Consider the following 16,180-nt stretch of genomic DNA (forward strand, 5'->3'; position numbering starts at 1 on the left):
TACTCACGATGTTAATATTAGGTTCTCTAATATTTAACTTAATGGGATGAGCACTACTCTTTTTCACGGAATTGAGCGTAACGATGCCACCCTGAGGACGTCTCCAATATCAATATACATTCTGATTGCCAGTGAATATTTCGATCCATCGTTTGAAGGTGTGTCCCAAAATGGACATGGTTCGTGACGTAGGTGTAGAATCGAGCCATGAATCTTAGGTTTTACGCCTTTTCGGTTGGGAACCATAGAATCACACTTTCTGGCTCTTCCAGACGGAGTGGTTAATTCTCCGCGTCTCTCAGGACTCTCTCAAGCTGCAAGCGATGCTTCAAAACCTATTGTGCCAGTACCTTGCATGCGGCTTAACTGCGCCAACTTATCTCTATCCATTTTACCTACCCACAACAAAACCAGTTTTCCTTATTATATACCAACCGGCACAATTAACATTACTTTCTTCCGATGATTCTCTTGCAGAGGTTCATGATAGGATCGTGGTCGTTGGTATAAATGACCGTAGCCTTCTTTCTCTCTGCTCCATTCTTACCCTTTTCAACATCTTCCACATCCTCAAGGGACATTTCATCGCCCAACTTGTGGTCTCTCAACAAAAACACAAAAACGAGCAAAGGCACCAAAAGACAGATGGCGACAATACAAAGCTGTCTCTGCAAATCAGCATAAGCAAGCACCACGGCTCTTCTAGCTGGTGTACCCCAGGTGTGCTTTACAATAAACTTGTATGGCGACTGGTAAGCTGGTTTTGCAAGAGATGTGTCAACGCCTAGCTGCTCCATTTTGGAGTAAATGGTAGGGTACATCTTTTGTGTCCAGATGGCACCAGAAACACAGGTTCCAATGGCACCACCGATTTTGTAAATGGCTGCAAACAAGGCAGTCACAGTGGCCATGTACTCGTAGTTGGTACAAGACTGAATCGACACACCAACTGGTCTCATGAAGAAACCGGTAGCAAAACCGTCGATACAGAAAGCCACCGCAAGACCGTCTCTGAAGTATTTTCCGTTAATGCCGTCGTTGTCACCTCTGAAATGAACAAACAAGCCCATGGCAACAAACAACATACAGTTTCCGAAAAGAATGAAGCCCTTGGTTCTTCTGACCTTGACAATCACCAAACCGAGAATAGGCAAGACAATCGAGGAAACGAAGGAGCTGAACAGCGGTGTTCTTGTAGCAACAACCTCGCTGGCGTTCATACCAACCAAAAGAATAGCATAAGCGTATTCACTAGGAATGCTCGAGGCAAAAGTATTTAAAACACCGATTCCAAGACCAGCCCAGACACCACGGTCTCTCAATACAGGGAAAGGCACCAAAGGGACTTTAGCCCACTTCATTTCCCATACCACAAACACAGGAACAAGGCAAAATCCAAGCACCACAGGAACGATAATGTCTGGTTTTTTCCACTCAGCGTGGGTTCCACCAGCCAAAGTCAAGGGAACCAAAATAAGGCCAAAAATGGCGACAATGAAGAAACAGGCCATGATGTCGACTTCCCAGAAGGTCTGATGAGCCTTGAACGCAGTCCATGTCCATGCTTTTTTGAGGTTTCCCTTGAACTTAGAGCCTCCGTTTGCAAGATACTGTCTATTTTTTTCCTGAGCAGCATTGAGCTCCACCTGGCTCTCCTTCTCCTCTTTGCACAATGCCTTCCACTCTGGAAGCTTGTGAACCTTCCATTTCATGTAAACGAAGCAAGACAAGAACGGAACACAGGCCAAGGGAAACGTGAAAGCCCACATCCCGATACCAAACTGCCAGCTGTATCTGTGCAACACAGCAGAGACAATTTCACCAGAAGACCATGTGGAGATGATGGTGGGCAAGGAAATGGTAGCAATGGCCAATAATCTAGCACGCAAAGAAGCGGCATCCTGGGCACTGATCTGGAACAAAATCCTGGCACCTGCGAAACCACATCCATAAAGCACAATACCGCCAGCGTATTTCTCAACGGTATCGGCCTGGCACATCACGATGAGCCCAATGATACGCAAGAGCAATCCAAAGCAGAAAAGCTCGAAACGACCGAAAATGTCCGACAACCTGGCATAAGCAGGCAAAGAACTGGCTGCAACAACCTGTCTGATAAGCGAGATGGTGGACATAAGCGAGTGTTTTTTGTAGTCACTTGTGGCGTAGCCGATAAACACCCTCGAGACATCCGACTCCACGATCGAGACGTACATTCCCACAAAAATGGAAAAGAAGTAGAAGCCCTTGAGGAAGTAGTTGTCAAGCTGCTCCATCATGAGCTCCTGTTTTCTGATACCAAACGACTTGGTCAAAACCTTGGAGTCATCGGAGTCTGCAGAGGAAGCAGTGTTCTGCTTTGTCAATTCTCTGGACAGCCTGCTGGCAGCCTTTTCGTCTCCATCTGAGGAGGTATTGGTTGCAACTTTTGACATTGAGCTACAGATTGAAAATACCAGTGGGATTCTGGGGCCTAAATACCCTAAGCCATCGGGTCCTCATGTACATCTGTACAACGCACAATTCGCCTATTTGCAGCCATTTGCAGCCATTTTCTTGACAGTGACGGAACCTTGACAGTGACACTTGCACTGACAGCATCGAACCAGCCAATCAAAGAAGCACAAGTTCTTTCCGAGTCGGCAGATGTGTCGCCGGCTATGCTTGTAAACGGCGATCGCCCTGCACCAATCCAGGGTTTTCACTATCTGATCGGATCATATAGGCTGCGCTACGGAGGTCTTTAGGGTTTGGAAAGTTATGCCATACAATTTTCTTTTCTCCGTGTGTCAAGGTGATTTCTCCGTCTGCGGGATGTGCACACAACGGGCCTTTGAGCATTGTTTCTGCAGTCTATATTCGCCGTGTGCAGTGGCGTCTATGGCTGCAAAACTCTAGCAGAAGTTCATCGTGTGACATAGCAGAAGCTTAATTTAGCTTTTATGATTGGACATGTCTCAACTGTCACACCCTTGCCAAGCCTGTCAAAGCCGATCTTCCCTCCGTTGTCTTGGCGGATTGGCGGTTATGAGTTCGGAGTTGCATTGTAGTATACCTGCCAGCCAATAGAGAAGAGTCCCAACCCATTGAGGTTGATTTGAGTGAATCTTGTTGGTGGGTTTGATTACTCGAATACGGGTTTCCGCGGAACCCTTGGCGAGAAGGTCCCGTGGGGCGTTGAGTGTGGGAGATCTGGAGGTTTGTGAATGTTCAAGCTGTCCTTCCGTACTTAAGCTACATAGTCGATGCTTAACAAAGCTATGGATAGAAGGGCGATGGAGGTGATGGTGTTATGAATTTCTAGAGCTCTGAGTGACCTACGCGTCTTTTGCGAAAATTGAGTCTAGCCCTATGTGCTTAAGCCGCTTTATCCAGAGTTGAACCTGCTAACGCCGCATGATCGTTTACAACACTGGCGCTAAGCTCGTAAATTGAGGCTTCCTAATATTAGAGAATCACCTAAATACCGAGAAAAGACGAGGAAAGTAACCCCCAACTTTGAATAACGAGACCTAGTTGGACAGTGCACCAATATTTTCATAAGAAAACGTAATTATTTTGGCATTCCGATGAAAATGTGCACCTTCGTAGTCTCAACTCCACGGAATTTGCGTAGTTTTCAAGGAAATTTTCAAAAGCGCACCCGTACACCACCGCCTTTTCAGTCGAGGCCCTCGAAATGTGGGGGATCCAGTTCCACAAAGCCAGTATCATGCAACCTACGGAGGCTATTTTTTACTCTTTATTGAAACATTCCATCGAAAATTTTCTAGATATGAATTTTGTAAAGAACGAATAAGCCCACTTTGTTTGGTCCCAGTATATTCATCTTACTGCTTCAATTTAACAAGTAATGTCTTGATGAGAAAAAGTATAGCACATTTCCGAATTCATGGTGATGCTTAACTTATAGAGATCGGTTTGTAACATGAAATTATTGGTTTTGGTGACCGGGTACCTCGTCGGATGAAAAGCTCATGTCTCATTTCTCAACTGTTCTTTTGAAGACAATGACCAATCGAGAGAATGATCATGCCATCTGAAAAAATAGGAATTATTTTCGAGGCTGGCTGAATCGGACTTGGCTCCAGCAATATGGTTTAAAAGTTTAGTGAAGCAGGACTTTCCAACCGTATTTCTAGCGATCCTTCTCAATATTGGTTAAACGCCCATGCTAATGAGGCCACGGATTACTGTAATGATCCGTTTCGTAAGCCAAATGTAGCGAAAATTATTTGGTCTTCCATGTGCTTCACAAATAATAGAGATTTACAAGCGAGGACCACAAAACCGGTTCGCTCATTCCTGGAAATTGCAATTTCGCCTTCGAGACGTCCATGGGGTGATCTCGTTTAGCCGCTCGATGCACCTCTTTTCAAAATACGGTAAAAGCCGTATCGGTTTTTTTGTTGGAGAGCCCTGCAAAGGATAATTATTGCAGGATTGCATGGGTCCGCATGTCCATGCAGCTTTGGTTGCAAAATGAAGACCTCCACTGAATATAACACGACTTTGAGTAATGAGTTCAAGCGCTACAATGAATTAATAAAATATCTATTATCGAAATGCACAGTATGTGCGTAAGGGTATCCGAGAGAAAGGCAGAGAATCCAATCGATGTTTTCACATCTCAAAAAAGAACGAAGAGGCCAAGGGGAAGAACCCATTCAAGGCCAAATTTAGGAAGTGAACCAGCGCCGTCGTACGTCAGAAGGGAAGCAGCAGGGGAAGTTTCAGAAGGACCTGCAACTGAGGTTTCTGGAGTCTGAGAAGCACCAGCAGAAGGAGCAGTGGACTCACCAGCAATAGTAGACGTATGAGGCTTTCCAATAGCATCAGTCAGCACAACAATTGTACGGTCAAGCGTGACGGTCTTGCCATTCTGGGTGGTTTCATAAGAATCCACAGAAGTTTCTGGTGGTGAAAGTACCGAAGTGTAGGAGGTAGGCACTCCGTGGATGGTCGTTTTGATGATAGCACCAGTGACAGTGGTCTTGGAACCGTCCTCCTTGGTGGAGACTAAAGCGGTGGTTTCAGGACACACGGTGGTGTAGGTAGTCCAGCCACCATTGGAAGCTGTAGTCTCACAGACGTAGATGGTCTTGGTTTTGACGTTTCCATCAGCGTCGGTCAGATGAACAGTGGTGGTGTAATCGGTAGGCTGCAACTGGGAAGTGGTGGTGCACAAGCTTCCGTCGGAGTCTGTGGTCACGATTACCTTACAAGAATCAGTAGTAGGGTTTCCGTCAGCATCAGTGGTGGTCCATGTGGAAGTGTAATCGGTGATACCAGGGAGACCTGAGGTTGTGGTGTACCCGTTACCGTCTGAATCGGTGGTTTTAATCACCACACACGAAGAAGTGATCGGGTTGCCGTTTTCGTCTGTGGTTGTCCAAGTGGAGGTGTAGTCTGTGATTCCTGGACCATACTGGGAAGTAGAGGTGGTCAAAGAACCGTCAGAGTCGGTTGTGACAATGACAACGCCGGAAGCAGTGCTTGGGTTTCCGTCAGAATCGGTAGTGGTCCAGGTAGAAGCGACTTCGGTGTCGTCAGAACCGAATGTGGAGGTGGTGGTAACAAGGTTTCCGTCAGAATCGGTTGTAACGATTACCACACCGGAGTCGGTGATAGGGTTGCCGTTATCATCGGTAGTAGTCCATGTGGATGTGAAATCGGTAGTTCCAGGGTCCGTAGGGTTGAGGTCAGAAGTGGTGGTGGTCAAGCTTCCATCCGAGTCAGTAGTAACAATAACCACACCAGAACCAGTCGATGGGTTGCCGTTGGAGTCCGTGGTGGACCACGTAGACGTGAAATCGGTGATATCTCCATCGCCAGATTCGGAAGTGGTTGTAGTCAAAGAGCCGTCAGAATCAGTCGTCACAATCACCACGCCAGAATCCGTAGTAGGGTTTCCATCGGCATCAGTGGTGGTCCAGGTTGAAGTGTACTCGGTAGGGCTTCCATACTCAGAAGTGCTTGTGGTCAAAGATCCATCGGAATCGGAGGTGACGATAACCACTCCAGAATCAGTGACTTGTTCTCCGTTGGAGTTGGTGGTCGTCCAGGTGGAGGTGTACTCAGTAGGACCATCGCCTCCATCAATTTGACTAGTAGTAGTTGACAAGGATCCATCGGAATCAGTAGTGACACTAACTACTCCAGTACCAGTAGATTCATTTCCATCGGAATCGGTTGTAGTAAAAGTTGTAGTGTAGTCTGTCTGATCGTCATCGTCAATCTGAGAAGTTGTAGTACTCAAAGAACCTTCAGAATCAGTAGTCACACTTACGACTCCAGTACCGGTAGATTCATTTCCATCAGAGTCAGTTGTAGTGTAGGTGGTTGGGTAATCCGTCTGACCATTATCATCAATTGCACTGGTAGTAGTAGTCAAGGATCCGTCAGAATCAGTAGTGATGATAACCCCACCAGTACCAGTAGACTCGTTTCCATCAGAATCAGTGGTAGTGAAAGTTGTAGTGTAGTCGTTTTCACCACCATCAATTGCACTGGTAGTAGTAGTCAAAGATCCGTCAGAATCAGTAGTCACACCAACTACTCCAGTTCCAGTGGAAGAATCACCATTAGAATCGGTGGTAGTGTAAGTGGTGGTGTACTGAGTCTGACCATCGTTTTCGTCGATTTGGCTGGTAGTGGTGGTCAAGGATCCGTCGGAGTCTGTAGTAACGATTACGGCTCCAGTACCTGTAGAGGAATTTCCATCTGGATCCGTAGTGGTATAAGTGGTAGTGAATTCAGTAGGACCATCGCCTCCATCAATTTGACTAGTTGTGGTCGTCAAAGAGCCATCTGAATCGGTGGTAACACTAACAACGCCAGTGCCTGTACTGGAATTTCCATCTGAGTCAGTTGTGGTGTAGGTGGTTGTGTAGTCGCTTTCATCACCATCGATCGGAGAAGTTGTAGTGCTCAAAGAGCCATCCGAGTCTGTAGTAACACTAACTGCGCCAGTTCCAGTAGATTCGTTTCCTTCGGAATTGGTGGTTGTGAAAGTTGTGGTATAGTCGTTTTCATCACCATCAATTGCACTAGTAGTAGTTGACAAGGATCCATCTGAATCGGTTGTAACACTAACCACACCAGTTCCAGTACTATCATTTCCATCAGAGTCAGTTGTGGTGTAAGTGGTAGTGTAATCCGTTTGACCATTATCATCAATCTGAGACGTTGTAGTTGACAAAGAGCCATCTGAATCAGTAGTAACACTTACTACCCCAGTTCCAGTGCTTTCATTTCCATCAGAGTCAGTCGTTGTGAAAGTTGTAGTGTGGTCGGTTTCATCACCGTCAATTGCACTGGTAGTAGTAGTCAAAGAACCTTCTGGATCAGTAGTGACGATAACCCCACCAGTTCCTGTCGATTCGTTTCCATCAGAGTCCGTTGTAGTGTAAGTAGTGGTGTACTCTGTTGGACCGTCGTTGTCATCGATCTGGCTAGTAGTGGTGGTTAATGAACCCTCAGAATCGGTAGTGACAATTACAACACCACTTCCAGTACTGGAGTCACCGTCGGAATCTGTAGTAGTGAAAGTCGTAGTATACTCAGTCTGGCCATTGTCAGAAGCTGGAATATCAGAAGTTGTGGTTGTCAATGAACCGTCTGAATCCGTAGTCACTATAACGGCCCCAGTTCCGGTGGTAACATCACCATCGGAGTCAGTACTTGTATAGGTAGTGGTGTACTCGGTCTGATCATCGTCGATCGGGGAGGTGGTTGTAGTCAAAGAGCCCTCCGAGTCAGTAGTAACACTAACCAAACCTGTTCCAGTGCTCTCGTTGCCTTCAGAGTCAGTGGTGGTGTAAGTAGTACTATACTCAGTTGGACCTTCGGTGGGTTCAAACTCAGAGGTCGTGGTAGTCAAGGAGCCGTCCGAATCGGTCGTCACAATCGCCACACCAGAGTCTGTGAGTGTGTTTCCGTCAGAGTCAGTGGTGGTCCAGGTAGTGGTGTATTCAGTTTGATCACCAGAAGTCTCTGATTCAAGGTTGGAGGTAGTGGTTGTCAAGGAGCCGTCGGAGTCGGTGGTAACGCTAACGACGCCAGTACCAGTGCTTTCATTTCCATCGGAATCGGTTGTGAAGTAAGTTGTAGTGTGGTCAGTTTCCTCACCATCATCGATCTGAGAAGTTGTAGTTGACAAAGATCCTTCTGAATCAGTAGTCACACTCACAACGCCAGTACCAGTAGAATCGTCTCCATTAGAATCTGTGGTTGTGTAAGTGGTTGTGTAGTCAGTAGGACCTTCACCTCCATCAATTTCACTAGTAGTGGTCGTCAAAGATCCATCGGAATCAGTAGTGACACTAACGACGCCTGTACCAGTGCTTTCGTCTCCATCGGAGTCAGTCGTAGTGTAGGTAGTGGTGTAATCCGTCTGACCATTATCATCAATTTGACTAGTAGTAGTTGACAAGGATCCATCTGAATCAGTGGTAACGCTAACTACTCCAGTACCAGTGCTTTCATTTCCATCGGAATCGGTTGTGGAGTAAGTGGTGGTGTGGTCGGTCTGATCGTCATCGTCAATCTGAGAAGTTGTAGTGCTCAAAGAACCTTCTGAATCGGTGGTAACACTAACTACTCCGGTTCCCGGCGATTCGTTTCCATCAGAGTCAGTTGTAGTGAAAGTTGTAGTATAGTCGGTTGGACCAGAATCAGGAATTTCAGAGGTTGTGGTTGACAATGATCCATCTGAATCAGTAGTCACACTCACTACTCCGCTTCCAGTAGATTCGTTTCCTTCAGAATCCGTGGTGGAGTAAGTTGTAGTGTGGTCAGTTTCATCACCATCAATCTGAGAAGTTGTAGTTGTCAAAGATCCATCGGAATCAGTGGTAACACCAACTACTCCGCTTCCAGTAGACTCGTTTCCATCGGAATCTGTGGTTGTGTAAGTTGTGGTGTACTCATTCAAGTCCGAGCTGTCGTCTGTTTCAAAAGATGAGGCAGTCTCCGTGCTGGAAACAGCAGAAGAGGAGTCCGTTGGCTCCAATGGAGGCTCAGGAAAATCCTCACACTGACAAACATAAGGAACATCTCCACTAAAAGGATCGTTGTAGGTGATTCTAGTACCAGAGTTCAGAATACCGTTGGTTGCAAAATTGCCGTTTTCGTAGCCTGGACCGATGTTGAAGCCAATCTTGAAAGCACCCAAGAAGAACGAGAGGGTCAAAACGCCGTCTTTGTAGTTGTAGGAGTCAAAACCAAGCGAGACCCTGATGGTGTTCCCTCCACCAAAACCAGCAACAGTGTAGGTCTTGGTACCACTTAAGGAAGAAGACAAGCCAAGCACCGAAACCACGGAGGTTTCGTCGGACAAGTAGATGGTCTGCTCTTCGGAAATAAACCAAGGGCTGATCTGAAGCAGGAGGGTTGCACCGGAACCAACATTGATACAGCCCAGACCTTCAATCGAGGTGCCCTGGTCCCAGTACATGTTGGTGAGACAAACGGTACCCTCGTTGTGGATACGGCCAAAGGTCTGGGAAACGGTAATTCTGGAGGCGGTTCCAGAAACCTGGACCATATGGATTCTGCCGTGATTTTCCCAGTTGGTTGTTGAGCCAAGGGTAATTGGAGATGTCAAGGAGAAGCCGCTGAGACCAAACCACATGTCTCCAGTGTTGTTGAAAGCACCAATGGAGTTCAAGTTGTAGTTGCTCACGACACTGGCACGAGACGAGTTGAAAGCGAGATCACCCAGGTTCTTGATCGTTCCAGAGATGATTCTCACAGAAGCAGCCAAACCGTTGTCAGAGGTGACGTAGAAGCTACCCTCATTGTTCAAGTTACCAGCAAGAGTGGTGAGGGCGTTGTTGACAATGGAGTAGTAAACATCCGGGAGGATGTTAAGATCACCAATGGAGAGGTTCACTGGGTTGATGGAGATGACATCTTCGGTGATGGTCAACCCCAACGCTGTAGCGAGGTATAAGGCCATCGCAAGCCAGGAAAAGGTGTAGGACATGGTGGAGAAGGACTTTCACAAAGGCGAAAAGGGCCACCATCTTATACTCCGTGGGACCGCCGGTCCAGGGGATTGTTTGTCCATCCGGAGGTATATCGGGTCTGAAAACAGCCATGGATTCCCCAGAGACCACTGGTTTTTGCAACCTTTCCTGCACATAATCCCGCATGCATGGCTAAAGGTATCTTGCAGCCGTACAATGGGGTCTCCCGAAATAGCTTTCGCTAGACAGATACTATCTGGCGGGTCGCATGTGGGCCACACATTGTGGACTTTTTCTGTGGTGTGGAGCACCTGCCGTCGGCTAAAAATTGCCGAAGTATCAGCCCTTGGGCCCTTTTGCAGGGTTTATCTTATTGGGCGAAATCCCAGCACATTTTCTGGATAGCCAAGCCAGTTTTGACTAGAGCACAGATTTTTCGGCGCATATGGAAATCAGCCAATGAGCAGACGAGCTATGCTGCTGAGAAACGGCGAAACGCTGCTGTTTTAGCGGAACCCTCATTGTGGAAGAGAGAGCGGAACTATATTTTGAAGAAACTTTGTACCCATGAGGCTTAGCACTAACCCGCGAAGCCTCGCTCGCGTGCATTGGCGAGGGTTCTAAAAGGCAGGCGCCGCGGCCCTACTGCAAAAGAGGAATGGGCAAAAAAAACCAGTGCTTCTAATATCGCTTGTAGCCTGTTGCTCGTATCGCTGTATCTGGAAGATCTAAACGAAGGTTGCAAACCCTGTAGCCTCATCATGGCTTCCAGAAAAACGTTGGATTTGTGCTTCTCATAGCACCCCCGCTTGAATCACAATAGCGGCAACCATGAAGTCCGAAACTTTGGAACCTTTACATTCAAGCTCGGGCCGTACCACTTCAACCCATAGAATTCTCCTACCCTTTCGAGACTTCCTGCGCCATGCCCGCCCCCTCAATGGTCGCGAGCGCTACACATCTAGGATTTATGCAGGGTCTGCGTTTTGACATTCTGCTACGGTGACAATACCACCATCGGGCCGTAGCGGTCAAATCACAATTTTTGAGTGTTTCGGTAATTTTTAGGAATACAGTGCTGGTGAAGCCGAAAGTTGCAAAAAATTTGCCTCAGGCATGAACTAGCTATTGTTGAATGCTGGTTTACCGTAATCTCTTGGGGTCCAATGAATGTGCAGAGCTCTATTACCATAGGTGCTCTGGATGCACCTCGTATTGATTTTGCGCTAGCGAATGGGAATTTTCTTTTTTTCGTGGTACTCTACGTACCACGGAGAATAGCTACGTGAGAGGGTTGCCTAACCTGGCCTCCTGGTGTCGATATTCGTGAGGTGGTCTAGAGTCGCCTTTGTATTTGCTGCATGGTTTCGGTTCTAGAAACTGCATTGTTGGAATTTTTGGATGTTTTAGTTTCAAAAAAGAAGCTCTTACTTTGGTAGATGTTTTATCGAAGCTCGATACTTTGAAGGTCTCTGGATCTTGCCTCTGAGTTGGTATCGAAACCGCTCTCCAAACCACACTCCGAACCAATCTTCGAAAAGCAGCCGGAGTCTCGTGCGGGGCCGTGGCCATAATCGCCCTCGCTAAGGGGCCCTCGCTAAGGGGCCCTCGCGAAGGGCATCTTTAAACATTGTTCACCGTGAGGATTACTCATTCGCTTGTGGACCAGAACTCTGCGCCAAGCGCTCAACTACGGGATACAACAAAATTCCTCGCTATGAGCGGTATTTTACGACGTTTTCCACAATGTGATATCAGCAGAAGAGGCAGCCACGTTGACCCAGCGGGGTCCTGGGCAACTGGTACGAAACCATGCTCTTCCGACAGATGAAGAAAAGACATCTTTTGGTTTGCAAAGAGATCATTGTCGCCTTGGATTTGGCGGGTCGGAATACAAAAGGAGCATCACGGGGGAATGCATGCCGCCATTTGGACCGGCTCTTTTGCGTCTCAATCAGGACTAAAGCATGTACGAATTGTTTTTTACGTTGTCGGACTTGAGACATACTATCCCTATGTCTTTGGTGAGTTGCTCGATTATGAACTTAAGCGTGACGCTAGAAAAGCCTAAAGTTGCTCTTTTTGTGTCCATGGCATTATTGAATCACCACAGTTACATAATACATCACAATTGTTGGAAGCCGTCGCTCATAACTGGAATTGCACTAGTCCCACAAGTTAGTTTTGAGGTGAGGTTTAGGGCAAAAAAAAAAAAACATCTACAAACTTTCTTTAGGCTCTACAGAATACGCTGGTATGCATTATTCACGAAAATATTTCCCTCGCTCCTCTTTATCACCTTTCGGCCGAATCGCGTACGATCACCAGGGTACAGCGTACAGCGCATATAGATATGCAAGCTGCACGATTTATGTTTCAGAACAATTAGGTCTTGTGGTGTGCCACAAAAGGATTGTTTCTTTCGCTTTACGGCACCAATGTTCTGGGTGGCTCCGGCGATCTCGCTATTTTGAATGTGCCACGGCAGCAAGGGTTAGGTGTTTGTCCTCGTAGCCTAAATCTTATGCATTGAACGGAATGTTGGGTTCCGACGACTTGCGACCAATCAACCTTTGCAACGCTACGTTTTTCCAAAATCCTCTTGATTTCACATTCTCCGGAGTTTTTGGAATTAGCAGAAAGTCCTTGAAGTCCATGAAGTTGACGGCGGCTTCACCCTTTTTACGGCTTATATGAAATTGTAAAGAGGCAGCTTCGACAATTGAACCTTGTGAAAATTGATACCGCTTACTAATTGTGCCTCAGCGAGAAGGCGAAGGCTTGATCATTGAGTTATTCAATATGCTGAATTCCTAATATACTCCGAAACGACCGTATCGTTCCACAAGCTGTTCGAACTCCACCTTCACTAGTGACTTGCTAGAGTCTGAAGCAATGATGAGCTCAAGTTAACAAAAAGCTGTACCAATTTGCACTTCTTGCAAAATACTCACCACCCACAGGATAATTCCCAGATCGGTGGCGGAATACATTTTACTCAAGGTCACTGATTTTGCGGTTCCATAATCAAAGGCTCATGAACCTTCAGCATGACTTTCCGAAGGGCTTACGATGAATGTTTTAACTCCGTTGAAGTGGGTGGTCTCACAGTACCTATTGGTTAGCCATTTCTCACAGGATAGAACAACAGTATAATTTCACACATTCTGAAAAGCATGTTCCGATGTGAATCGAAAAATTGTCATATCTGTTAAGGGTAATTTTTTGCAGCTGAGGCGGTACTAAACGTGAGCATCATAGGCTGGCTGTCAAGACACTAATCTCAGCTGAATACTCTAAAATTGGCATCGAACATTTCAGCAAAAGCGTCACATATAAAACTCAGTCACCGAGGCCTTTTGCTTTTGAGCTCTTTCAAAAATTCCTGATATTTGATTTTTACTGAACATTTTGTGATGATCATTTTTGATCGCTTACCATTTCTGCAGTGCGTTTGCAGAATGTACGGGCAAAGTTGCAAGATATACGCGACCACCAAAAACCATAAATCCGAGAAAAGATTTGATTATGATAGAGATCCGAGGAAAAAGAGAGAGCAAAGTGAAGAGTTTTAGATTGGATAGCATGAGAAATGTGGTATTACGCTCCCTAACGTTGGCTGCAAAAAGGTACCTCCGCTTCCACAATTCCACAAATCACCAGCCTCAACTCAAGCATACCACAGATCGCCAAAGATCCCCAGGCGAGCTTACCCGAAGAAATGCAAAAGAAGTGCATGCATAGAAGAGCTACTCAGGTTGATTGTCCATATAACTCCCTCCCAGCTGCACACCACGACGTTGCCAAACAGGAAACAACAAAACGAAAAATCAAAAAACGAAAAAACAAAAAAAAAGAAAAAAAACAAGACAGCCCTCTTGCAATCCCGAAACACCAAGCTTTTCTGCAACCGAACATCAAAAACCCCTGCCTGGCCGTTGGAATGCATGGATGTGTCTAGCGACGCACTGCCAATTACCAGGAGAGGAACTCCCTGCCTAGAACAGGGTCCTCGATGCATTCTCGAGGCTTTTTTCGGAACATTTCCTCACTACGTAGGAATTCTCGTTACAAACGCTCAAGCCTTGTTTCACTGTGAAAAGCCTCCTATGCTCTTAACAAAGCAGGAAATTTGTTGAAATCGATGTGGTATCGCAGGCACACAAGAACCGGTTGCAGCCATCGACATGGTCAAGTACACATGCCTGATTAGCCTGATCGACATCAGCATAAAAGGCGATAAGAATCCGTCTGTTTCTTATCAATCGCCATGCTCTCCTTCCTCAGTTCACTCGCTGTCTTGGTATATGTCAATGCCTTGACCATTCCACATGGTGAATACCACGGCAAAAGAAGCGTTTCTCCTCTCAAAATCGACTTTACCGTTTCGAAGCAGCAGGATGAGACCATTGAACAATTGAATGCTAAAGCAAGTGCCCTTGCAGCCCACTATGCGCCTGACACCCTTCAAAAGAGAGCCATCGATACCCCTATTGTCAACTACAGAGACGTCAGTTACCTTATGGATTTCCAGCTTGGAGACAACCAGCAGCAGATTCTGGCCATCTTGGACACTGGATCCTCTGACCTCTGGGTGAACGGACCTGAGATCGATAAGCCAGAGGGCGGGACCTATGACCATTCTCAATCCTCCTCCAGTAAGATGCTTGATGAGGAATTCTTCATTTCTTACTTGGACAAGTCCTACGCCGGCGGAGAGTACTACACAGACCAGCTTGCCATCAATGGCGAGAAGGTTTTGGACGATTTCCAGTTTGCCGTTGTCAACAAGAGTGAGAACAATAGCCGGGGTGTTTTTGGTATTGCCGATAAGAACCAATTGGTTACAAACAACACATACGACAACTTGCCCTGGGCGTTGAAGAAAGCTGGCGTAACTCCCAAGGCCTCTTACTCATTGTTTTTGGGCTCAAGAGAGGCAAAGAAGGGCTCTATTGTGTTCGGAGGCATTGACACCGAAAAATATGAAGGTGAGCTCACCAAATACCCAGTGGAGGGTCTGAGAGGTTTGGCGCTCAATTTGAAGAGTGCCGAGGTTGCAGGAGAGACTCACGATTTGGACATTGAGATCTTGTTGGACTCTGGAACTTCCTTGAACTTGTGGCCACAAGAGATTGTGGATGCCATCGCCAAGCAGCTCGACGGTAAACCAATCCAAGGGTTATACTTGGTCGAATGCGAGCAGCCACTGGACAAATATGTTTCTTTTGACTTTGGCCAGAACAAAATCAAGATATCTTACCAAGACCTCGTTTGGCTGAGCGAAGGATTGTGTTTGTTGGGTGTGAGGCCATCCTCCAACAATACCCACATTTTCGGCGATGTGTTCTTGAGATCAGCCTACGTCTACTACGATCTTTCGGAGCATGAAATCTCCATTGCCCAGGCCAAGTACACCAACTCCTCCAACATCATCGAGGCTTGAAAACTTTAGCACGCTATAAACGACCTTCTAGAATGCCAGTAATACTGTAGGACAATGATCTGTGGGGAAAGGGATGAGCAAGGAAAGCTCTTCTACTCGGCAAGAATGATCTCTGAGACCGGCTTCTGATGCCAAGAGCCCTCACTGAGAGCAAAAAATGGACTTCGAGATGGGAGATCCAGGCTGGCAGTGGTATCTGAGTGGAATTGAGGCCTTAATTTCATTTAGCCAAACGATTAGAGCGATGAATCAAAAACACCATTGTGAAAAAAACCCAATTTACTGTAACTTCTGTACACCAGACAAGAATCGGGAGAAAAATTAGCCTCCATGGAAAGATGTGGGGCACCGTTCGGTTCTTTCTTGTTTCCAGGTCCCCACAATCAGAAAGCCGGAGAAACAAGTGGAGACCACCGCAGGCTCTTTGTTCATTTCTTGATCGCCAATTATGTGCCCCAACATGCTTTATGCCAGAGCATATTTTCACCACCTCCCCAGATCTCAAAGCCTAGCAAGATGCGGCGTTCTCAGCCATAAAGCCCCATGGCTATCTACGCTTATCAGCTTATCAAGCACGAAAATCAATGCAGTATGTTCCTCCATGGTAGCTGATGCCCAGACCCCTCAAGCGCGGCTTTTGGAAAAAAGTGTTGATGTTTAGCGAAATGGACCGTCGCAAAAGGTGCCTCAATAGGGTGTCCAAAATCAACGGAACCGTTTTCACTTTTCTTTTCTGCTTTTCTTGATAATTTTCTCCACGATT

At 46.5% G+C, this 16,180-nt stretch overlaps 3 protein-coding genes across 3 annotated transcripts; 1 reads left to right on the forward strand and 2 right to left on the reverse strand. All coding sequences in view use genetic code 12, as the record gives it.

Moving 5' to 3' along the window:
* Positions 1-449: 449 nt before the first annotated feature.
* CXQ87_004673 (uncharacterized protein) lies at positions 450-2,435 on the reverse strand (the record flags this gene model as incomplete). Its single annotated transcript, XM_025483109.1, has 1 exon — positions 450-2,435. The coding sequence occupies one exon, from the start codon at positions 2,433-2,435 to the stop codon at positions 450-452; it is 1,986 nt and encodes a 661-aa protein (XP_025338052.1).
* A 2,195-nt stretch (positions 2,436-4,630) lies between these two features.
* On the reverse strand, positions 4,631-9,988 carry CXQ87_004674 (uncharacterized protein; the record flags this gene model as incomplete). The annotated part of the gene is made up of 1 exon (XM_025483110.1): positions 4,631-9,988. One exon carries the CDS (start codon positions 9,986-9,988, stop codon positions 4,631-4,633), a length of 5,358 nt encoding a protein of 1,785 aa, XP_025338053.1.
* A 4,253-nt stretch (positions 9,989-14,241) lies between these two features.
* On the forward strand, positions 14,242-15,417 carry CXQ87_004675 (pepsin-like aspartic protease; the record flags this gene model as incomplete). The annotated part of the gene is made up of 1 exon (XM_025483111.1): positions 14,242-15,417. One exon carries the CDS (start codon positions 14,242-14,244, stop codon positions 15,415-15,417), a length of 1,176 nt encoding a protein of 391 aa, XP_025338054.1.
* Between the last annotated feature and the right edge of the window lie 763 nt (positions 15,418-16,180).

This window comes from Candidozyma duobushaemuli (genome assembly GCF_002926085.2).
Source record: "Candidozyma duobushaemuli strain B09383 chromosome Unknown E_B09383, whole genome shotgun sequence".
NCBI classification, from domain to species: Eukaryota; Fungi; Ascomycota; class Pichiomycetes; order Serinales; family Metschnikowiaceae; genus Candidozyma; species Candidozyma duobushaemuli.